The 24455-nt window shown below is 40.9% G+C and overlaps 1 protein-coding gene across 1 annotated transcript in view; it reads left to right on the forward strand.

Moving 5' to 3' along the window:
* RYR2 (ryanodine receptor 2) overlaps positions 1-24455 on the forward strand; it is an 830495-nt gene that overhangs the window by 476545 nt on the left and 329495 nt on the right. The window contains exon 24 of the mRNA XM_090044772.1: positions 19672-19831. Coding sequence (XP_089900898.1) covers positions 19672-19831 — 160 coding nt within the window. The remainder of the gene's footprint in view (positions 1-19671; positions 19832-24455) is intronic.

A 24455-nucleotide genomic window follows, 5' to 3' on the forward strand; every position in this document is an offset into this window, starting at 1 on the left:
GCCTGACATGCAGATTTCATTGTGAAGCCCAAAGTAATGTAAAGTAGTTACGTTGTTGATTTTTTATTTATTTATGTTTCATATTTAATTATTTTAAGTAGTGTTCTTCATGTACTTTTACCTTATAATGATTCTGGACAGGAGGGTGGTGATGTTTTAGATTATGATTAATGTAGCTTAAACACACAAGCATTTAAATGCACATTTCCATCGGTAATAATTTAGGCTTAAAAGTGGATGGATGTTGGCAGACTAGCCAATAAAGCTGTCACAATGGCTAAGTCAATTTAAGAGAAAATTATGGTACTGTACCTAGATACGCTGTAGTGTTTTTCCATTAGCTCCTTGGGCTCTTGCAACAGTTTGTATGACATATTTTATTATAGTGTGATGATCATAATTTACTTATTTACATTTGGTGCATTTTTCCCGTGCCGCTTTATCTAAAACCCAGGCTCTTCTTTTAGAGCCATGGGACTGCAAGTGTTAAATAGAAATTTTATTACACTGAGAGAGGCCCTTCTCTCATGTAATTTTTTAAAAATAATTTCATGGACATTGTGTGCTGTCTGATTATTCCACTTGGCAGTGATTCTCACCTTTTTAGATCTGAAGCATGCTTTGGAAAAATGCCAGATGGTAGTATTTATTTCTTGCACATATTTCTTGACCACAAGAAAATAAAAGAGCAGTTCTTCTGTTGCAAAGAACTTGGAAAGTCCACAGCAGGCCAAAATTTTTTGACACTAAAGATTCCTATTTGAAATCTCTGGGTGAATCGTGTGGGTCTTTGGAAACCTAACAATGCTTAATGTGTGGCACCCTTAGGAGGGTTTTGTGGCACCCCAGAACACACTATGTGTATGTGTAAAGTACTTCCATAGTGGTACTCCATTGCAGAGAAGCATAAAACCTTAGAAATTTGGCAGGGTAACTTAGCACAGCCATGAAACCATACCCAATGCCAGACAGGTTCTCCATCTTAATTGTGCTTTTTGACACATACTCCAAGGATATGTTAAATTGTCTATGTTGCTTCATTTCCATGCTTTGTTGCAGACTAAGTGGAAGTGCCTATGGTGGTCTATGTTTTTTATCAGTTCTTCTGATAAAAAACAAAGGCATACATCTACTCTATATGTTTCTACAGGTTTTTGCTTGAATTCAGGATATAGATGTAACTGGCATTGGTTTTTCATGTAAAACTTCCTTTTGGTTTTTGCCTGAATTACTTTGCTAATTCTTAGACTCCATATACCCAATTCAGGGATAGTTAAAATTTTTGGACTTTGGTAAGATCAGGCTGCTGAAAGGCTTTGGACATCAGGTTTCTTAACTTACTTATTTTGTTGTCATTGTTGGAGGATGTCAGTGATGACATAAGGATAAAGCTGGTATTGTCATTTTTACATTATATCTGAATCATTTATGTTTCTGAACTATTAGCATCTTCAGTTATTGCATATGGAGGTTGTCTAACCCCTTACTTAATGGAAATTCTGTTATGGGTCTTACAAATACTTGGATAATGACTTCTATGCCATGCAAATAGAGCAGGGCAAAATTTACAGCCTGTGGGCTGGATCTGGTCAACAGAGGGACTTTGTCTGGCTCTCAGGTACCTCAGTCTCACCTGACACAGGCACAGTATGGTCCATGGTGTGTCCCACCACCCCACGCATCCAGCGGGGTTGGAATAGCTCCATGGCTGAGCTGCATTTCTAGGCAGCCCAGGCAGCAGGTCCTTCTGGATGTTGCTACTGCTGCTGGCCCCAGTCCCATTGTACTGACAGAGACCTGCATGCACAGCCCCAGCCTGAACCCAGCCTGCCCCACGCTCACTCAGGGCTCGCCCCAGCTGGAACAGACCAGCTCCAGACCAGTCAGAACCTGTGCACACAATCCTGCCCCTGCCCCTATGCCCACTCTGGACTGCCCACCCACGAAAAGTGGCTGCAGCTATAGTGGCAGCTGAGTAGAAGCTGTGGCTGGGCATGGGGGAAAAGTGGCTGTCTCTCCCTTGTTGCAGCTGGGCCCTTCTTGCTGTAGCCACTGGGAGCCTGCACTGCTGTCATCACTTTCTCTGGGCAGTGGAGTGGAACTCCAGGATAGCCTATGTGTGGGCTCTGGGCAGCTGCAGCAAGAGAAGGGCTAAGGAGAGCAGAGGTGAGGAGGCTGTTGTGGAGGGGAAGGGGGTGGTGACAGTTCCCCAGAACTGCCTATGTGGCCCAAAATAGATTCAATGCACAATATAGTGAATCCACGATCTATATATTCATCATGTCCAAACGAGTACATGGTGGTTGCCAGAGATCCTGAAGTGGCCCTTCTCTGGGGAAGTTCTGAGATAAAATGTGTCATACCAGTGGAAGGTGAGCAAGTTGTAAGAAGAGAATAGAAGATATGTACAGACAATGAGACAATGAAGTAAATGTTGTTTATGCTCCATTAATAGACAACAAAATGTTTAGAATAATGAACTTTTTTTTTTCTAATTTAGATTTAAAAAAAAGGAATGCATTACACTTTTCCCATGCCTATGAATAGAATCTCCATTCTCCTAATTTAATTTGCATGATCTGTCTGCGGTTCCTGCTGGGAAGATACATTAAAATGGCAGCTTTCCTGAAAGGCTCTTTATGCAACTTATTGTGCAAGTGAAAGCGTGATAAATATTTTTAACAACTTATTTGAAAATTAATTTTTAATTCAATGCATTGTTTCTTAAATTGAGCTCTGGATAATGTTATGTGATTCATTTTCCTTAAAACTTGTTAAATCAATAAGTATTATATACAATATTAAACATGTAGACAATTTAACAGCTGATTGTCAGTTTTGGCATTGAGATAGTGGTGAGCACTGGGACTGAGACAGCCTTGTTCTTGATGCTGAAAATGAGCTGCTGCGGGAGTGGGTTGTAAAATTCCCTGGCTGGCATAAGAGTAGGCACTAAAGGGCTCCTTCCATTGGGAGCTTGGCAGTCCTGTTTCTAGCAGTCTTTCATGCATTGTCCTGCTGCTCCCAGAGTTGTGGAACAAAACATTTTAAAATACCTTGCACTTTAAAGACAAGGCAATTTAGGCATCCTGGCCACAGGGACCCCAGGCTCAAGTAAAAGAACCTATAAAAACTGTGCATGCAGCCTGGCTGCACACATGGCTTCCTAACATCCCTGGTGCACAGGGACCCTGAGATCAGAGGGAGGCTCCCTGTCTATACCGTGTGCTTGTTAGGGGTTAGGGTGCATGGGGATCCCAAGATCAGGGAGCCTTTCTCTTGTCCCAGGGTCCCCCATACACTGGGGGTGTCTAACAGCCGCATGTGTGGCCCAATTACACACATGATTTAGGCATCCACTGGGATTTTGGGATCCAGAAGAGCCTGCTTGATACTGATGTCATGGTGAGGGTTTGCAGCAGCCAGGAAGTGGAGTTAATTGACTTACCGTGTATTGTAGATCACTTACAAATGCGTATCCTGGGCTCCTTGTTGGCTGTTACGTGATTGGGGTCCGCTCCCCCGTCCCAACATTCATACCTCCTGCTGTGCAGGTGGTGGGAGACATGTTTGTTGGGATCAGGGATTAGATTCCATTGTGGCATTAAGTAAATGGCTGTCAGCTTCCTTTTGCATTATAGCTGTTCACTGCAGTTTTCCTTTAACCCTGCTTTTCCTTACTGAGAGACACTATAGAGAGGAAATATCTGGTCATTTGCAGAAGAAATCAAAGGAAAGAAGAATAAATCAAGAAGAAGGTGAACAAGGACTATTTACTTTAAAACTTCACTCTTTATTCATTTTCTGAAAACACTCAAGCAACCATGTTCTTATTATTCTCTGTTCAGTCATCTGAAATATTCCCCTTTTTTATGAGGCATTGAGTAGTGGGTTTAGTAATGGAGTCTACAACCAACATCTACTGAATTTGGGAATAATATGCCTGTGTCTCTTGTAAATCATTCACAACATAATGACTTTTTACCTTTGTTTAATTTGATTTGTTAGTTCTGCCAGTTATTACTAAAGCAAGAAAAATGTTGTCATTATTAGGTACACAGATATAATTTGTTTTTCACTGGCATGATGTATAATTTTTTTCCTTTAAAGAAACAATCAACATTTGTTCTCCTTGCAATAAATGGTATTTTAAGTAAGTCACACAGGACACATCTACACAAGACATTTACTGTATAGTTGACTAATTAGCTGCTCAGTAAATGTCTTGGTGTCTACACATGCACCCCTATTAGGCTAGAGTAAACTAATTTTCAAGGGGCATGTCTACATGAGATTCCCCCTGCACAGTTGTTACTATGCAGTCATTTAGTATTTGTGTAACCACGTACTAAATGACTGTGCAGTACTTGGCATCACTATTCAGTAGTGTCCCTAGTTGCTTGTTACTACTGCTCAGTAGCGTCGCATCATGGTTCATGCCTGGTTATGCTGCTGCACAGTAGTAATGAGTTGCTGTGCGGTAAACATCTTGTGTAGAGATGACCAAGTACAGTACTATCAAATAAAATAAAAGTACTAACCTGCAGGGGAGTAAAAAACACAGCAGCACGTGTGTAGATGCCACCCAGGTGACTGGGGCATGAGGGGAGGGGGAAGGGGGGAAGGCTTCAGTGTGGGTGTTTCAGTTTGAGGGCTGCCTGCTGGTTAGCTCTTCACTGAAGCCCCCTCATGCCCCAGCCAGCCTCTTTGCAGCACATTATACTGAGGAGAGCAGCCCTGGGCTGGCTGGCAGGCACACTGACCCCTGGGGCCACCTGTCAGCTGGGGCTGCTGCACCTGGGCTCTGTGTGCTGCACCTGAATAACCTGGGGAGCTTATTGCTCCAGAGTTAGTTGCTCCTGGGTACATATTCAAATGGCACACCCAAGAACACCAGAGCAAGAAACTCTGCAGTTTATTTAAGTGCTGTAATAGTATGTGTGGATGTGCACACAGATAATAAAATTTTTGATTTTCAGAAATAAAAATAAACTATATCACTAGTGTAATCCTGCATTTGTGATGTATGTAAAATCGTATATAGAAATTTGTAGAGTAGATGTAGGTTTTTCTCACCAACCACAGGGGTTAGGTTCCTGAAAGTTCCTGCGGTTGGCAAAACCAGCAGGACTGGGGGAGATGGGGATGTGGGTGGGGGTAAGGGGCACCAGAAAGGCTGTGGGGGCTGTGGTGGTGGGGAAGTTAGAGGCATGAGCAAGGCCAGGGGGCTTGTGGGGGTATTTTCAGACTGTACCCCTGCTTTCTCTAAAGTGTGGATATTCAAAACTATGATTGGCAAAACCATGGTTGGTGAGGGAAACCTGTATGTATATGTGTGTATGTGTGTGTGTGTGTGTGTGTATTCTGTACATTGTTTTATGCACAATCATTGTATGTGCGTAGGTATGTGTTTGTTGGTATGCAATCATGTATTTTTGTAATGTAGAAACCTTATATAGAAACGGCACGAAATCCTCGATTGGTGTAAAAGCTTTTTGATTTTTAATTTTTACCATATGTACCTTTTCCAGACAAGTGAGAAAGAAGATATTCCTTATTCCTTGGTTTTTAGAAAAAGAAGAATCCAGTCCATTCTTGTGAAGAGATGTGTTGGCTACTTTTTTGTGCCGCTGAGTAGTTCATTGGCAATGCATGGAAAAGTGGACTAAGATTATGCAGTTGGGCCATTGTCCAGATGACCTAAAAGTTGTTGATGTCAGTGCTGAGAGACTGACCAACGTTTAGTAGATTATCCTTTGAAAGTTCAGAAATACTTCGGGAGGTACAATAAAAGATATCACATCTACCCAAAGAACTTTCTCTCCCTCAGGAGGAACCAAAAGAAATGCAAAACTCTAGAACTCTTGGTTCAGAGATGATACCTTTTATTAAACCAACTAAGAAATTGCAAAAAAAAAAAAAAAAAAAGCAAGCTTTTGGGCTCACACTCCATCAGGCACAGGGAAAATGAAAGATGGTAAGAAGTCCCTGTAGGTAGGAAATCAACTTCATTTTTGCACAGAAGAAGCTGAAGATGGTAGTCTGTTCCTCTGGGTCTATGAGATTGTCTTTGTGAGTTGCTCATTGTCGTGCATATCAGGCAGGATTCCTTCCCTGGTGGTGTCAGATGGCAGACAGGCAGGGAAGTATAGAAATCTTTCTAGTTGTTCAGCAATGAAGTTTAAATCCAAAATTGGCTATGGCATCTTCCATGTTTCAGGGATGTATTTTGTAGCCGCGTTGGTCTGAGACAAACAGAAATGCAAAACTCTAGAACTCCTGGTTCAGAGATGATACTTTTTATTAGACCAACTAAAAAATCAGGGGGAACCATATTTTCCCCCACTATCTTCGTTATCATTACATAGTAGTATGAAATTAACAACTAAAAACCCCAACTAGGATTGGGGTCTTGTTGTCTAAGGCAGTGTATAAAAATATAACCAACCGACACTTCCTGTCCTCAGATCCTAACCTTCCTAATAAATGAGATGGAGAAAAGGTGAGAAAGGGGGGACCTGGAGAGGCGAGGTGATTTGTTGAAGGTCACACAGAAGTTTACCAGTCGAGCCACAAATAGCATCCAGGTATCCTGAGTCCCATATCACTGTTCCATTTTTGAGCCAGGCTGACTGTTTAATTCCTTTTCTACTTGCTCACGTTTTCTGTCCTATTTCCTTATTTTTCCCCTCTTTCTCTCCAACACTCTTACTTTTCTCTTCTTTAAAAATCCCTTTTGGAATGGTTATTCAGACTAAGAAGAGAACCATTTACTAATACTTTGCCATATCCAGGTGGGGATGAATATTTCTGGCAATTCATCATTTAAATAAGGTCTTTGTACTTGAAGACTGATTCAGAATATCCTTATTTGAATATGTAAATTTAACTCTTGAACCATCAGCAGCGAGAACTCTGTTCTTCAGGGTGGCCTGTGAAGACATGTGAATATATAGCAATAGCACTCAAAAAGAAAAGTGTTGTTACAAAATGAGTGATACCAACCTTTGTTAAAGGCTTTGATATCTGGGGATCACATATGCCGTGCCTTCAGGAATCTAAGTGCATGTGAATGTGCACATGTGTGTGCACCCACACACCTATATATACAACACACTAACCCCCCAAATATTGCACATATGCACACAGTTCTATCTATAATAAAAAACAGATCACACTATAAGTTTCATTTTTTTAAATCTTTCCAAGCATTCCTGCTTATACATTTCTTCTTTCTCCAGTATCTTGCAAATAAAAGTTAATCAAAAGATTGATTAATAGAGTTTATTGTTTTAAAGTGAGCATCTTTATCAGAGACATTTTTGAAGTGCCACAATGTTTTGGTTATTTTTACTTATTAGGCCATTTAGCTAAAATGAAGGAATTTATTTGGGATAACTGAATCTCTGATTTTTTTTAAACAAAATTGTTTCATGGGAATTTGAGGTCTTGAATATGTCAAATACTCTTTTAAAATCAAATTGGGGCTGCCTCCAAACAGAAAAAATTTTGATAAGGTATTCAAAGAGATTTGTGTAGTGAACAATTAAATTTAGGCACACATTTAACTCATGAATACAAGCTGATGAACACAAATCAGCAGCTAGATAAAACTGGCACACTTGCCAGAAACAGCTAAATTATTTAAACAAAAGAATCCATTCTGTTGCCTTCTAAGTTTAGATAAATGTTATATAAGAAGATATATTACTGATAACAGATCCAAAAAGATAGTTGGACAGAAAATAATTAAGAAATGTTGCTTTTTTCACTTACCTGTCAGTGTGATGCCACTTGTACTTCCTGTAAATTAGTTCAGATTGTGTGATATCTTTATTAGAGACTTGTGGTCCTAAAGCTTTATACATTGGTATTCAGGCAATTATACCACACTTAACTAGGACAAACAAGCCCTAAGAGGAAGAATTAATCTGAAAAAGTAAAAATACATTGGACTATGTTGAAGTTAAAGGAGGCCTAAAAAGTAAAGGTGGAGTGAACAGAGGTAATGATTTCTAAAGATTTTTCTCACCTATTTAAATTTAAAACATTTTCAGTAGTTGCAAAGCTAAAACACTTTAGTTCTGACCTGTTGTTCTGTATGTTTTACATGCACAGTCATTTACAAGAAAATTATCTATAGATTACAGCTAATAAGTATAATACAAATAATTTTCATTACGGCTATTAGTAGATAGGAGTCTATTAAATAGGAAATAACATTGAAGCACCAGTGTTAGGCTAATTTATTTTGCCTAATATAAAGCTCACTAAAATGTTGTGATCTTAATAGTTTGATTCATTTGTTGTTGGATATATGTTCTTCTGAGGAAACTATTTCAATAAAAAAACAAAGGAATGTGGAGAGACTAACCTTGTTAGGTAAAAATTCCACGTGTGCCTGGGATGTCCTTCAAATCCCAGGCATACTCATTTTCTATCCCCCATACTACATCTCTAAGCTTATCTTTTACTATAGTGATTCAAGCAACAGTTGTCTAATTTCTTTTAACAATTACGAAAGAATTGTACATAACTGCACAAAGCAAAAATGCTTGGTACCACTGAAATATACCTAGTTTACATACTTTCCTCATGCGCTCCCTAATGCTATCTTGTATATTCCTTTCTCCCTCTTTCCATCATGACTCTTCTTTCCTTTGCTGTCCTAAATGTAACAATCTTTTAAGAAGTTTATGATAACATGATGGCAGTGTGCTCTGGCAGGCAAGGCCTCAAATGCATCCAGTTTACCTACTCCTGCATCATGTTCCTGAAATAGTTTTGTCAGAAACCCGACCGTGGGAAGCCTCCACAGCCTGTTTCTTCCCACTATGCTGCCACTTTCCCTAAGGAACAGCCTTGTTTGGGGCAGCGTACTTGTTTATCAGTGTTCAGTAGTGAGTGGTTTGTGCCATCAATGGCAGTGAATGCAAGCCAAGCAGTACTTCTGGTCACAACACCAGTTCCAACACCATCTCCCACCCCATCCTCATTAAAAAACTAGGTGACTGTGGCATTGATGCCTTGACAGTCAGATGGATTGCAGATTGGCTCAAGGGTCGTACTCAGAGGGTGGTGGTGGACGGGTCATATTCAACCTGGGGGGAAGTGGGCAGCGGAGTCCTCCAGGGCTCGGTCCTGGGGCCTGCGCTGTTCAATTTCTTCATCAGTGATTTGGACGATGGGGTGAAATGCAACCTGTTTAAATTCCCTGATGATACCAAAATTTGGGGTGAGGTGAACACGCTAGTAGGGAGGGAAAGACTGCAGCAAGATCTGGATAGGTTACAGGAGTGGGCTAACATAAACAGGATGCGTTTCAATATTGACAAGTGCAGGGTGCTGCACTTGGGCAGTAGAAACCAGCAGCACACTTATAGAATGGGAAACTCCCTTCTTGAGAGCACGGAGGCAGAAAGGGATCTTGGAGTCATTATTGACTCCAAGATGAACATGGGCCAACAATGCGAGGCCACAGTCGGCAGGGCTAACCGGACCTTGTTGTGCATCCACAGGTGCATCTCAAGTAGAGCCAGGGAGGTGATCCTCCCCCTCTACGCAATGCTGGTCAGGCCACAGCTGGAGTACTGCGTCCAGTTCTGTGTGCCCCATTTCAGGAGGGATGTGGACAACATTGAAAGGGTCCAGAGGAGGGCTAGCCGCATGATCCGGGGACAACAGGGCAGACCCTACAATGAAAGACTGCGGGACCTAAACCTGTTCAGCCTTCACAAGAGAAGGCTGAGGGGGGACCTGGTGACTGTCTATAAACTCACTAGGGGGGACCAGAAGGGTTTGGGGGAGATACTGTTTCCCCTAGCGCCCCCCTGGCAAGGAATAATGGACATAAATTATTGGAGAGTAGGTTTAGATTAGACATCGGCAAGAACTACTTCACAGTTAGGGCGGCTAGGAGCTGGAACCAACTTCCAAGGCAAGTGGTGCCGGCTCCTGGGGGTCTTTAAGAAGAGGCTTGATGCCTACCTGGCTGGACTCATTTGAGCCCAGTTTTTCTCTCACCCAGGCGGGGGGTCAGACTTGAAGATCTACAAGGTCCCTTCTGACCCTACTTCTATGAGGCTATGATTTTGAGAACATTATTATTTTTACATTAACATACGTCTCCCTTGCTTGCTAACTAAAATTCATAACTGGCATATTGGGCATGCATTGCCACAGAGAGATACCCAAGCTAGCTCTGAACAAACACGTGCTCCACCTGCCTCAGCATCCTTAAATCTAGAATATTTTCTGCAATATTTAACCCATTAATATTTGCTGCAGAGTAAGCCAAGTACTGCTACTTCTACCCCCTGTGCTTATGGAAAACAATTCATCACCGTCTTCTTCATAACTGCCTTATGAATATTGGAACTCCATTATCATATTCTACTTCAAGTTTCTCCCTTTCCCTTGTTTATACTCAACAAGCCCAATTCTTTCAATCTTCCTCAAATATTGTTTTTTTAAAATCTTCCAGCATTTTTTTTTTTGCTTCCCTCTGGACTTTTTCCATTTTGTCTACATTGTTATTAAAGTGTAGTGTTTAAAACTGCATTGCACTCTGGCTGAGGCTTGGTCAATGCCAAGTAGAGGAAAATAATTATCTCCCTGGTCTACTTATGACATGCTAAAAATACATTCCAGACTGACATCTTTTTTAGCAGCAACAACATCATACTCTAATCCCCAGTTCCCTTTCTGCAGTGCCGCTGCCTAGTCACTTTTCCCAATTTTGTTTGTGTGCAACAAAATTTTCCTTTTTAAGAGTAGTACTTTGGAGTTGCCTGTATTGCATTTCATCTTATTGATTTCCATTTTTTAAGTTTATCAAATTAATTTTGAGTCCAGTTCTTTACTCCAAAATTCTGGAAGCAATTCCCGGATTGGTGTCACATGCACACTTTATCAACAAACTCTGTGGCATCATCCATATCAATATAAAGATACTAGCTAGCATGAGACCCAGAACAGACTTTTGCAGAAGCTGAATTGACATGGCCTTGCAGTTTGGCAATGAGTTATTGTTACCTGTTGTTTGAGTATGGCTATTCACTCATTTTAATAAGTAGCGTACCCACCTTTATAGTAATTTGATTTCGACCTTATTTCTTTAGTTTGATAATATCATGTGGAATTGTGCTAAGATCCTTACTAAAATCAACACCTAGAATATGTACTACTTTTCTTCTACATATTGAATCAGTTACATTAGCAAAGATGGAAATTAAACAGTTTAAAATTATTTATTCTTGGCAACCTCTTATCCTCTAGGTTAGTTTTTGGCAACCTTTTTAGGTTGTAGAATGACCCAGCTTGGGTCAGAGGTGGAAGGGTGGCTGCTAGGACCTGACTGCTGCTGCTTCTTGCTTTCCCTGCACGGGGGAAGAGGTACCTGCTGCCACCTCCTCCCCTCCCCTCTGTCACCCTCCCATCTCCCATACCATACGAGAAGCACCTGCTGCCAAACACTGCTTAAGCCTTCTGCATGTGGATTGGATCAGCAACTTACCCTGCATTTATCCCTAGGTACTTATATATTGAGTGTTTAAAATTTTATTCCAGTATCTTTCCTAATACAGGTTTCCCTCACTTTATGTGGGTTCTGTATGTGCAAATTCACTCTTATAAGATAACCCTTTTTATACCTAAAATTTGTTATATGCAAGGTAAATTCACTGTTATGTGATTGGTGTGGTGGAAGCCCGCAGTCAGCTGCTTTGTGCGGTGCATCACGGGAGTGACACGCACCAAAATATGGTCTCCTGTTTAGATCTGCGCTCTTCGCTCCTTGTCTACAACATGTGTCTCTGTAGTTGCCATCCCCATTATGATCGTGCCTTGTGCTTGTGTGTACTGTCTGCTGTTGGCAAATACCAAAATTGTCTTGTCAAAGTGGTAGAAATGGGTCTGGAGGTCAGTACAGTCGAGGTCTTGGAACATATCCCTCTTTGTTACATTGTAAAGTGCGAATTTGATTTATGCATTGTTTTCCAGGCACACATGTACAGCGTAAAGTGATGTAAACCTGTATAAAAATTATTCTGACTGGTTATATAATCCCTGAGACCTCCTTTTTCAAATAAGTGTTTGTTTTCCCTTCAGTCCTCTGGGACCTTACCCAGCAATAAATTCTCAAAAGATAATTGCTAATGGTTCAGAGAATGCTTCAGATAGCAGCACTTGATGTAATTTGTCCTTGAGTACTTGAATAAATGCAGCAAATCTAAATATTTTTTACCCTATTCTTTCTCTAGTCAATTCTGTATTCATAATCCCTTGTTGTTAAGTTCAAATTTAGTCAGCTTCTATTGGAATTAAATCTTTCTGAGAAGACTGTCGCAAAAAAAAAATTAAATAACATAACAACATACAATCTAAAATATCAATAGTACCATAGCATGTAAATGCATGCAGTTTAAGGTACTTTTGTCATTTCTAACTGCTGAGAAAAATAACAGTTTTTTTCTTCTAGCAAGTAAAAAGCTTCATGACTCAGTTATTTCTTAAAACTAGACAGAGCTGTCCAGGAGACATCGTTTCTAGCCAGTGGGAAATTTTGATAATTCAAATTGTAATAAAAACTTAACATTTCAGATTTTTTTTGTGTGGAATGGGACCCCCCTCCTCCCCCCCAACCCCCCCATCAAAATGGCCTTATCAAAACGTTTTATTTTGATATCAACCATTGTCATCTAAATGCAATATATAAATAAATAAAAATGAATGTTTTATAGCAGTGGTGCTCAATCTACTGCCCACAGACTGAATCCAGCTGCTAAAGTGACAGAATCTGATCCATGGCACAGAGGATCAGCAGCAAACAGCTCAGCCTGGTTCAGCCCTTTCCCTGCACTGCACTGGCCATTGATGTGCTCTGAAGCCCTTCCTGCTTCCCTCCTCTCTTGTGTCCTATGTCACAGGCTGCTGACTCCCTCATTTCTTTACTTCCCCCCTCCCATATGTAGGTGATATATACCAGGGATAAGCACTCTCCTTCCTCCCGCCTCTAGGCGGGCTCTGCTTACCAGAGGTAATTTCTGTTCCTCTCCTTCCTTTCTTCCCTTTCTTCTTCTGTTACCTCTGACATTGGCAGCCACATCCTTCTCCTCTCTCTTCCTTTCCCCCTCCCCTACTTAAGGGAGGCAGTGGCCTGTGGTGCAGCTGGGTCTATGTGAGAAACTTGGTTTGAAATAAGTTCACATTACTACTTTTTGATTTTGAATCATTAAGAACTTTTCTGTCAAATTTCAGTAATTTTTAAATTTTTTTCAATCAAGCAAAATATTCAGTTTAACCCAAATAGCACATGCTGAGACGAAGAGGGTCAGCAATGTTTTCAAGCTTAGTTTCAAGTGAAGGCTACTTCCAACCTGGCCTGTGTCAGCATATATACAATAGTCAGCTCCACTCCCTATCCTCCCACCCTGCTAGGCTGTTGCTGCTTCTCTCTGCTGGCCAGTCGCTGCATGGGTGAAGACTCCTTGCTGCATTTTAGCAGCAAAATGGCTGTGTGGCCCACATATGGCCCATTGGCTTAAGTTCCTGATCATTGGTTTAGACTACCTGTATAGATAGGTAGAAGTTCTTAACAGAATGCCCATATGTTTTCCAGGTATTTGAGACCCACTGTTACCAAGCCACCTCAAAACAAATCCACAAGTCTCCAAAGTCAATTCAGCTGACAGAGCAAATAACTATTGCTTTACAAATTTCATGAATAACTGGTAAACCAATATTGAAGGTGCTGGTTATACCCTTCTTTTCCCCCAAAATATTTTCAATCTGAAGGTAATGCCATGTCCTTTGCCCAGCTCTGAATCCCTCTCTATGGCTTTTAATTTGTAGCAGAAGTAATTTCTGGAACTCTTGACAATGCTTTTGCAGGGGGCAGAAGGGGGAACATAAAACAGGAAACATTCTGTACTTAAGGCATATCTGCTAGTCATTGTTGCATTTTTTTGTCTGTACTCACTGATTAATGGATGCAGTTATAACTCATCCAGAAAGAGACCTATATGGTGGAGCTTAGCAACCTTCTTCATCTAGAAGCATCTCTTATGCTCAGAGATGGCATTGTTTTATGTTCCAAAATTTTTTGATGTTGCCCTGGTCATGGTCACCTTTGTTTTGAATACCAAAGCATTACGTTGGTATTCCAGAGCTAATTCATGGGCTGAGAAAGTGATTATACATAGCTAACTCAGCTGTTCTTACAGATCTGGCCCTTCAGACTCCTTCATTTTCATAGATTTCATAGACATCAGGGCTGGAAGGGACCTCGGGAGATTATTGAGTCCAGCCCCCTGCCCAAAGGGCAGGAAGTCAGCTGGGGTCATAGGATCCCAGCAAGATAAGCATCCAATTTACTCTTGAAGGTGTTCAATGTAGGTGCTTGAACCACCTCCGCTGGCAGACTGTTCCAGACCTTGGGGGCTCGGACAGTAAAGAAATTCTTCCTTATGTCCAGCCTGAAACGGTCTTGCAGGAGTTTGTGACCGTTCGACCTCGTCATCCCTTGGGGCGCTCTGGTGAACAAACATTCCCCCAGATCCTGGTGGTCACCCCTGATAAACTTATAGGTGGCCATCAGATCACCCCTGAGCCTGCGCTTTTCCAGGCTAAAGAGTCCCATGGCTCTCAGCCTGTCATCGTAAGATCTGTTTTCCTGACCTCTGATCATGCGCGTGGCTCTCCTCTGGACTCTCTCAAGCTTCTCCACATCCTTTTTGAATTGTGGAGCCCAAAACTGGACGCAGTACTCCAGCTGCGGCCTCACCAAGGCCGAGTACAAGGGGAGAATGACGTCCCGGGATTTGCTCAAGAAGCATCTATGGATGCAAGCCAGTGTTTTGGTTGCTTTACTAGCCGCAGCATCACATTGCAGGCTCATGTTCATCTTGTGGTCAATGATGACCCCCAAGTCTCTTTCTTCTGTAGTGCTATCCAGCGTAGCACTGCCGAGCCTATAAGAATGCTGCAGGTTTTTCCTCCCAAGGTGGAGTACCTTGCATTTTTCAGTGTTAAACACCATGAGGTTCTCGTCCGCCCATTTGCTGAGCTTGTCCAGGTCAGCCTGGATCACCCGCCTATCTTCTGGCGTGGATGCTTTGCCCCAAAGTTTGGTGTCATCGGCGAACTTGGCCAGTCCACTCCTGACTCCAGTGTCCACATCATTAATGAAGATGTTGAACAGGATGGGTCCCAGGACAGAGCCTTGAGGGACCCCACTGGTCACAGGGCACCACGATGAGTGACTGCCAGCAGTTACAACCGTCTGGGTCCGACCATGAAGCCAATTTCCCAGCCAGCGGATAGTGGTGGAGCCAAGGCCACAACTGGCCAGTTTGGCCAAGAGGTGATCGTGGGATACCAGATCAAAAGCTTTTTTGAAGTCAAGATATATGACATCAATCTCTTCTCCCTTGTCCAGGTGATAGGTCACCTGGTCATAGAAGGAAATGAGATTGGTCAAACAAGACCTACCCGCAACAAACTCATGCTGGCTATCCTTTAGAATGTTAGCCTCGGCCAGTCCATCAAGGATGGCCTCCTTAATAAACTTTTCTAAGATCTTCCCCAGGATAGAAGTCAGGCTAATGGGCCTGTAGTTAGCCAGATCCACTCTCCTCCCTTTCTTGAAGATCGGCACCACATTGGCCTTCTTCCAGTCTTTGGGCACTCCACCAGAGCGCCAGGAGTTTTCAAAGATCCGTGCCAGGGGCTGGGCTATGACGCTCACCAGCTCCTTGAGTATCCTGGGGTGCAGATTGTCAGGGCCGGCTGACTTGAAGCTATCCAGCTTCTCAAGGTGTTCCTTCACGAGGTCAGCATTTATGGAGGGTAGGGGATCCCCATCACCCTGATCTCCCTGTCCCATAGCAGGCATGGGCGTCCCATGGGACTGATGAAAGACTGACACAAAGTACCTATTTAATAGGTTGGCTTTTTTCTGGGCATCAGTTGTCAGTTGCCCCATCTGGTTTAGCAGGGGTCCAACGTTGCCCTTGCTTTTCCTCCGGCTCCCCACATATCTGAAAAAGGACTTTTTGTTGTCCTTGATGCTTGAAACTAGTTGGAGTTCAGTTGCAGCCTTGGCTTTCCTGCTTTGCTCCCTGCAGGACCGGACCAGTGCAGAATAATCCTCCAATAATTCCATTTTATTGGAATATGCGTGGCAATCATCGGCCTTTTATACAAAGGTTAAAGGTCCACCTAAGCCTAAGTAGCCCATTGGGCTATCATGCTTAAGGAATGCCAATTTCTGTAACCAACAGCACACAAGGGAGTGAGGTGTAACTAGTATTACATCTGGTCACCTTGACTCTCCAGCTGGGACAATTAGAGGGAACTCCTGCAGTGCAAGTTCAGAAGAACGCTTGAATTCCCTCATCTGGATCTGTAGTAGGATACCTTCACTGTTTTGTACCCACACCTATTTTATCCATAACATAGAAGCTTTGTTTTCATAGAAAAATAACAGTATGAAGTGAGTATAGTAACTGTGGAAAATGATTTGAATACTAATGGCACATGATTTAGTGTTTCAGTCAAGCATATTTTATAATCTTCCTTTTAAAGACTTAATTGCTTGGCTATTTTTGGTGAGTAGGGATATGATTGTGAGAAGCAAAGTGTGCCACCCTCATAAAAGATTAGTCAGCTAGAATGTGGGAGAACAGCTATGGAAATGTTAATTGATTCATTATATAACTTTATGGTCCCCATTTTATAACTACGTACTGCTGCTTTTGGAATGCTTGCACAGCTGGAATATGGTAATATTTGATGTTTTTGTAATTATGGAGGAAGACTGATGTTGATGTTTCTTGATGATGACTCCCCCTCAAGACAGTCTGTCTACTCTATAAAATGTTGTGCAATGCCATTGTTTAGTTAAATGAGTTTTATAGCAGGTATTTTAGGGGATTAGTGTGAAATCTAATTACTCTTTGTAAGGTGCCTTAGGATTTTAGTATAAAAAGGTGAATAGATAATGAGTTCAAGCCTAAACAAGACTTATACAAAACATATCAGTATTAGTTAAACTGGGTGTGTCTAGGAGACATTTACTGTGGAGCTGCCTAATTAGCTTTGCAGTAAAGTCTCTGTGTCTACATGACTCTGTTAGGTAGTAGTAAACTAATAAATGCTGCCATAGGTAAGTACTTGTAAATAAATGTACTGTCCTGCAGTAGTGTCATTTACTGCACAGCAGTGCACGTGTAGACACTGATGGGGCTGGCTGGGGCACAAAGGTGCTTCAGTGCTGGGGCTGCCTGCTGGCTACCCCCACACCAGAGCAACGTGGTGCCCCAGCTAGTCTTTCCACAGCCCATTGAACCGGGTCAGAACAGCCGGGGCTTCTTCAACATGGCTCAATGTGATGTGGTCCTGGTTGCATATGTAAATGCGGTAACCAGGAGCAATCAATTCTGATGCAATATGTGCCAGAGTTTACTGATTCTTATTAATTGCATGTGTGCATGTGCCCACTTTGCCTTAATTCTTATTTCAGTTCTTTTCTCATGATAATCATCAATTTTATGTACAGGCAAGATTTGTACCTTGTACCTTTTCTGTGAAGCTACAACTGTGTTTTCTGGCAGACAGCCACATTTCTGACCAAAATGTATGCATGTTTCATTTGTGTTCATTGGAAAGATATCTCAGTTGATAATCAGCTTGTTTTCTCTCTTTGTTTAACTGACTGTTCAGTTTAACTGGCTTTGTGAGAAGCAAGTCCTTAAACAAGATGACAGGCTGATCCAAGATTACTGTGCTACATCTTATATAATGGTTCACTTTATACAAATAGGCTGAACTATGGGCAGGAGCATCACAGAGGGATGCTGCTGATAGAGCCTTACTCAGCACTCCCTTCAGATTATTCAAATAGGATATAAATGTAGAACGATGGATCAGTTGCTTTGACGCCCTTAGATCTGCTGGCAAATCTGAAAAGCTGTGATTAAGTGACAGGTAAAAAAGCAGGATTGGTCTGTTAGTGTTGGCTACATATAAACTGTGCTGTAACCATCAGCATAGAAGTATTTCAATTTAGTATGACCTGATTTTTTTTTAAAACATTTTTTGCATTTCGCCCAGTCTGAAATTATAAAGTGATGCTTTTCTCACAGTGTAACAGTGATTTGCAAAATAGTTTATTAATGTTTTGAGTAATTTTATGACATAAAGAGGGCACAGCAAAGACGGTCTCCCAAATTGTCCCCCAAAATTGATTTGTTGTGCTTTGTCAGCAGATCAGATTAATGATATCTTAGTGTTTACTTTGGCCTTTTGAAAGTCTGATTACTGTACAGTCAAATTAAAGAGAAACTAACTACTCTACCTATGTTTGTAGAGAGACTTTGTCATACCATACGTTTAAAGAATCTTATATGTAAAGATGTAACGAGCTAAGCAGATTTTAATAGGCCTTGATCCAAAGCAGATTAACACACACAGGTCTAAAATCAGCAATTTTGGATCCCAGACAAAAGTCTTATGAACAAAAAACAAATGATAAGGGCAAATTATTTGTCTGTTTTACACAAGGTACATGCCATTTGTTCTAATATCATTGGGCAATAGAAAAAATATTTGTTGTTTGATCAGACTAACTAAACTATATTCATATTTTAACATTTCTGGTTTCCTGTGTCATTTTGATCTAGTCATAAATGGAGTGCCCGTATGTACATATCTATTTAGTAATGTTGTAGGAAATCCTGTTGATATTGCTGATATTCTGTCTTAAATTGAATAGAAATCAAAAGATTAATTTATGAGCTGGTATTTTATTGTAGATAGTTTACAAATAAGGAAACTCTGAAGGATGCCGGAATACTATTTGTAGTCAGTTTTCCTTTATTGGCTACATGAGATCATGAATCTGAATGAATTGTGGTGTCTCCAGACCAGTGACCTATCTAGGTATTCAACCATTTATAACTTTAGCAGTTATTGTTGAGCATAGATGGTCAACTGTTGCAATCAGCATATTGTTTACCCATATATATCCTATAAGAAAATTTACCAGGGTTAAAGCAATATCAAGAAACTTAGATCTGACCATTGCAGACTTTTCAGTTACCATTGCTAAGCATAATAGATGGAACACAGGTCAATCATTAGCCAGGTTGTCAGCCATTAAGAGTTGCTTTCTGGAATATAAGCATCACAATACTTCTTTGAAAGCCCTTGGAACTGGGCCCCCACATAGGGAAGCATTAACAGTGTGTGAAATGTTCAAAAATAATGCTCTTTGCAGAAATCATAAAATAATATTTAACCCAGAGGCCTCTAAGGTTTGTAATAAGCCCCAAGTTTTTCAAAGCTGTAAACATGTAAAGAACTGTAATGATCTATACAGCAAAGCTTTTCTGCACTGAGATCCTTTTGAGTTACCTTTATAACTACTCATAGCACTTAAGGAAATGAGCTGCTTCTTTCAGTCCAAATATAGTTCATTTGAAACAGCCAAATTTCTATGCATTATTCTTATAGTGTTCAACATCTGTAGCTGGATAAATGTTACATGCTTACTTTTTTTTATTGTTATCAACAGTTAGAATAATTTGTCTCCATAATATCTGCTATCAACATTTTCTAACAGAAATGTGATGATAAAAAATGACCAACTGCAAATTCTACATTGTTTGACAGTTACCAGTTGTCAAGTGGATACAAGCCTACTCCCATGGATCTGAGTTTTATCAAGCTGACCCCATCTCAGGAAGCTATGGTGGATAAACTAGCAGAGAATGCTCATAATGTGTGGGCAAGGGACCGTATCAGGCAGGGTTGGACATACGGTATCCAGCAGGTAAGTGCAAATTTGGGTACTTGCAGGTTCAGTCTCGTATTGAGGTGTTGTGCAATTAAACATAGGATGTAAGGTCCGACAAAGCATCGGAATGAATATTAGCCATCCAGTCCAGAGGGAAAACCATTGGCATCAGAGTTTACATTTTTATTTAATAGATTGCCACTGCTAAACTTGGTAATAGTAAATAACTGGTCTGTAAAAGGTGCAGTATGCTCCTTGGTAACCAAAATGAAATTTCGGATTTATCTTTGTATTCTTCCGGAGAAGAAAGTTTGTGACATATCATGCTGTCTAAGTCTTGGAATCCCCTGTGCTTATAAAGATCCTATATAATATCCCTCTCAGATCATGATTTATATTGGGGAAACATTTACTGACCTGCAGTCCTTGGAGACCAAATTCTTTAATTTATCCGGTGCACAATTTTTTGGAAAACAGTGTGGCAAGAATGTACACTATTCCCAATTACCATGGCAATACTCATTGCCTCTGATTTTTGAGGACCACCACTAAGTCTAAGAGGGCAATAAGGTCCCCATGATGGAGTTAGACTTCTGCTTCTTTGTTTCCCTTAAAGCTAATTCTGGTGGTGAATTTTCATTGTGTCAAGGTAAAGTAAAAATAAAGCATGGTGGATTGCAAGCAGCAAAACTCAAGGCCTTTCTCACCTTTAGTAAGTAAATAAAACACTGGTGGGTAAACAATAACTGTAATTTCTGGTAGCTATAATTTTTTTTTATGACAACCAGTATATTGTTTTGGGTTTTTTTTAAAAAATGTAAATATATCTCCAGTCCTTTTGTACTTATTTGTCAGTTTCAACCAGGAATAAGAATTTTCCCATCTGGCAATAAAGTATGGTAGCATTTCACAGTGAAACTATAGAAAAATCCATGCTTGGGGGAGAAAAAATTGTTTTCATAGATGTGCACTGGGCATGAAATATCATCATTTTTGCAAAAATGAAACAGCATTTTTGTAGGATCACAACCATTTTGTGCCTGCAAAACTTGCTTCTTGTTTTGCTAAGAATTCAAATTATGCGTTGCAGTTTGGCACACCTGGGGTTTGTTTTTTGTGCAAGAACAAAACTCAGTGCCATTTATAATAAAGCTTTGTGTCTTGTGTCAAAAAAACCCCAAGCTGCTATTTTTATATTTTTATTTAAGTTAGTCACTGAATTCCATTCATCACATTTTGATACTTTTGTTGGGGAAATATATGATGTAACTTTTCTGGAACATTCCATTACTGTATTTTATTTTATAACATTCACTTTGGCGCTTTTAAAATATTTTATAAAACAGTTTGATAATTGAGCCAAGGCAGGTCTGTCTACTTTTGGATACCTTTTATATAAGTCTCTGTATCAGCTGAGGGCTGCCTTCAGCAGTAGTGTAAATCCACTGGTAGAACAGGACTGAATTTGTCTGTAATGTTGCATCTGTGAATGTAGAGTAAAGTAGACTTCAAAGGTGTCCATAGTTCTGAAAGATTTTTTCTAATAGAGTACAGGAGTAAGAGTTCTCTGCATTGACACATAGGAAAATCAGCTTTGTTATTTTGAGCCCACTATTTTGCATTGAGGTTTTAGGAAAGCATTACATTCCTTTCCCAGATGAAAGACAGCCTCTTTGGGTGTTTCCAGACATGTGTGGATGTTTGGGTCCCTAGGGACAAGTAGCGGTAGTGCACCTTGCACTGCCACTTCTTGTCCCTGGGGGGCACTGGTGCCACGTGTGCTTTGCCACATGGCAGGTTACCCCAGATAGGGTAGGGAAGGCTAGGGCTAGCACTGTTGGCCCCAGCAGCCTTACCTGGGCTCCTGGGGGCCCTCCCAGAGCTGCAGCCGCAGCAATTCCAGTGCATGCTGCCTGTGTGTATGCTGCTTCAGGGTTTTTGTTATGCATTTTGTTTGACCCCTGGATATCCAGGGGTCAAAAAAAACTTCAGGGAAAAAAAACAACAGAGAGCAGTGCACGCTCGTGCAGCATGCCCTTGCAGTGTGGAGAACTCTGGACTGTGCAGTATGTGGCACTGCAAATGTGTTTGTAGTGTCACATACTGTATGACCATGCTTGTTTGGATGTGTGTCCTTAATGCTCAATGACAAGGTCCTACTAGACTACAGAATGCAATCAATTACTTGCACTGTTCATCCCATAATTTCTATTTCTGCTAGAAACCAAAAGATTACAATGCAGAGCCTTGACAATGAGGGGATTTCAACATGAGTGAAAATTGGAGTTTTACAACTTCAGTGGAATCATTGGTAGCTTCACTGTTTCTAAAATTAAATTTGATAATTCAAATAGAATGTGGTGATTAATAGGAAGTTAAGAGTGTAATGTGTGTGTATACAGAATTTGCCGATCACTTTTCAAACCAGTATTTGAAAGTATTAGAAAAAATTAAGACCTTAACCCAAGGTAATTTATATATATAATGACTGAAGTTCCTTGGGTCTTGAGGACAGTTATTCTGAATATCTGAGTTTGTGTAGAAAGAACCATATTTATTACAGTAAACTTTGCAATTAAATTATATAATTTTTTAATTAGTGAGATGCCTATTGATGAATGTAGTTTAAGTGAGACCAGCTGAGGAAACTTTTATTTTTTTATGTTGTTGGGTTGTGAAGTGGCAGAGCAGCAATAGGTGGCAGATATTGGGTGCATCTACATGAGACACCAACTGTATAGTTGCCTAATAACACTGTGCAGTAGTGTGCTCACCGAAACCTGAGCTAATACGCTGCTGCACAGTAGTGGTAGGCTACTGTGCAGTTGGTATCTGAAAAAATCCACACAACAGCATTACTGCACAGTAGTGTGAGTTACTGCACATTAATTTAGTACTTTGGTTATCCAAATACTAAGAGTAATGCTCAGTAACTGTGGTGCATTAATGACCATGGAGACCCACTGTTTCTCCATCTTATTCAGACTTTTCATTTGTTTGGGTTCTTTTGTAGAAAAATAGTTTTGGAAAGCTCTTTGTAGAAAATAGTTGTAAAACTAAATTATGGCTTCTAAAAGCCAGTGAAGGCTTTTCAAAGTGTAAATGCCCTGGGATTAGGTATTGGGTTAGGTCCAGAAAGCACTCCAAGAAAGCATCGGGTTAGGTCCAGGAAATGTCTTGGTATCAGTGGGATCCAGGTACCTATGTACCTTTGTGGATCGCTTTCTAAAATAGCTGTAATGATTTGTAGTTTATGTCAACATGGCACAATGCACTGCTGGGCGGAGTATGGGGGTAATTCTGAACAAGTTAGCTCTGATACCAGAACCAGCATAGCTACGATGCTGCTGTGCTCTGCATCGGCTAATATACCTTCTTTCTCTCTCTTTTCTTTTGGGGGTAAGGAAAGATAATTAGCCAGCCCTGAGTATACAACTTGTAGCTTGCTCAGAACTAGCTTAATGCTCTTTATATGGTGCTGTGTTGTGCTGTGTAAATACATGCTTAGGCATCTTTTCTGCAGGGTGAGTTCCAGAACTCTGTGGCAGGTGCTGAAGCTCCCCATACATTCATGTATTCAGGGAGCTTTCTAAAAGCAGCATGCTCCCTGTATAGATGCCTAGAACAAGACCGTAGGAAACAACTGAGGGCAAAGGCAGATCCTCCGAAGCTTTGCTCAGAGCTTAGGGAGGCACCCCTTCTTCTCTCAGGAGTCAAGAGGCTGCTTACCCAGGGGTTCACTTATTTCTTTAATAATACACTGGGAATAGGAGGCAGCAACAACAAATGCACCCATTTTTATGTATTACTTTAGTGGTTAGGGAACTTACCCCAAAAAGTGGGACACTGTCTCATTGGAGTCAAACACAGCTGTAAGGGAAGTGTCCTACCTACCAGGCTACTGGCTATTCAGAATTGAAGGAAGTCTCCATCTTTTTTGTTGAAGTGTTATTCTGGTTTCTTCATGAAAACCTGAGATTCCCATTTCCTGATTTTTTCCACATGGGGAAAGATGCGTTTGCGGTGACTCCACCATCATCACCTCTAACTGCTTGGTTTTAAAATATGCCTTAGACGTGCTCTTCACTCAGGGGAAATAGGCAGAGGAACAGATCTTCTGCATCCCAGTGGTACATAGGTTAAAAAAAGCTGCCAAGCTGCCCAGGTCTGTTAAGGTTTGGGCAATTCTGAACTTATACAGACACATGACTCATAGCACCTGAGGAACTTTAAAGTACAGATCTGAGGCACTTTGGGATTTTAAGTGGTGGCTAGGCAGATATTTTCAGGATTCAAGTGCCTGAATTCTGCTTAACTCTCTTATTAGAACTGGCCCATTATACCTGATGGAGGCATGAAGCCTGCCGAGTGGAGCACCCTTGGCTGTAACATGTTTTAGGCTAGGGACAGAAATTACACATAAACTGGTTTAAGTGATCAGAAACTGGTTTAAACCTGTAACAGGACAGAAGTTCAGTGCATATAAACCTGTTTTAAAATGGCTGAAACAGGCTTGAGATGACCCTGGTTGACTGTAGTATCAGACTTAACTGATTTGGCTCGAACTGGTTTAGGTGATGTCTGTCCCAGACCCCTTGCTGATTTAAGTTAAATTAGAGTCCACCAGGATCCTGTCATGCTGCCAGGCCTGGGAGAGGCT

The sequence above is a fragment of the Crocodylus siamensis genome, chromosome 1, assembly GCF_052110815.1.
Source record: "Crocodylus siamensis isolate JL-2025a chromosome 1, ASM5211081v1, whole genome shotgun sequence".
Classification (NCBI taxonomy): Eukaryota; Metazoa; Chordata; order Crocodylia; family Crocodylidae; genus Crocodylus; species Crocodylus siamensis.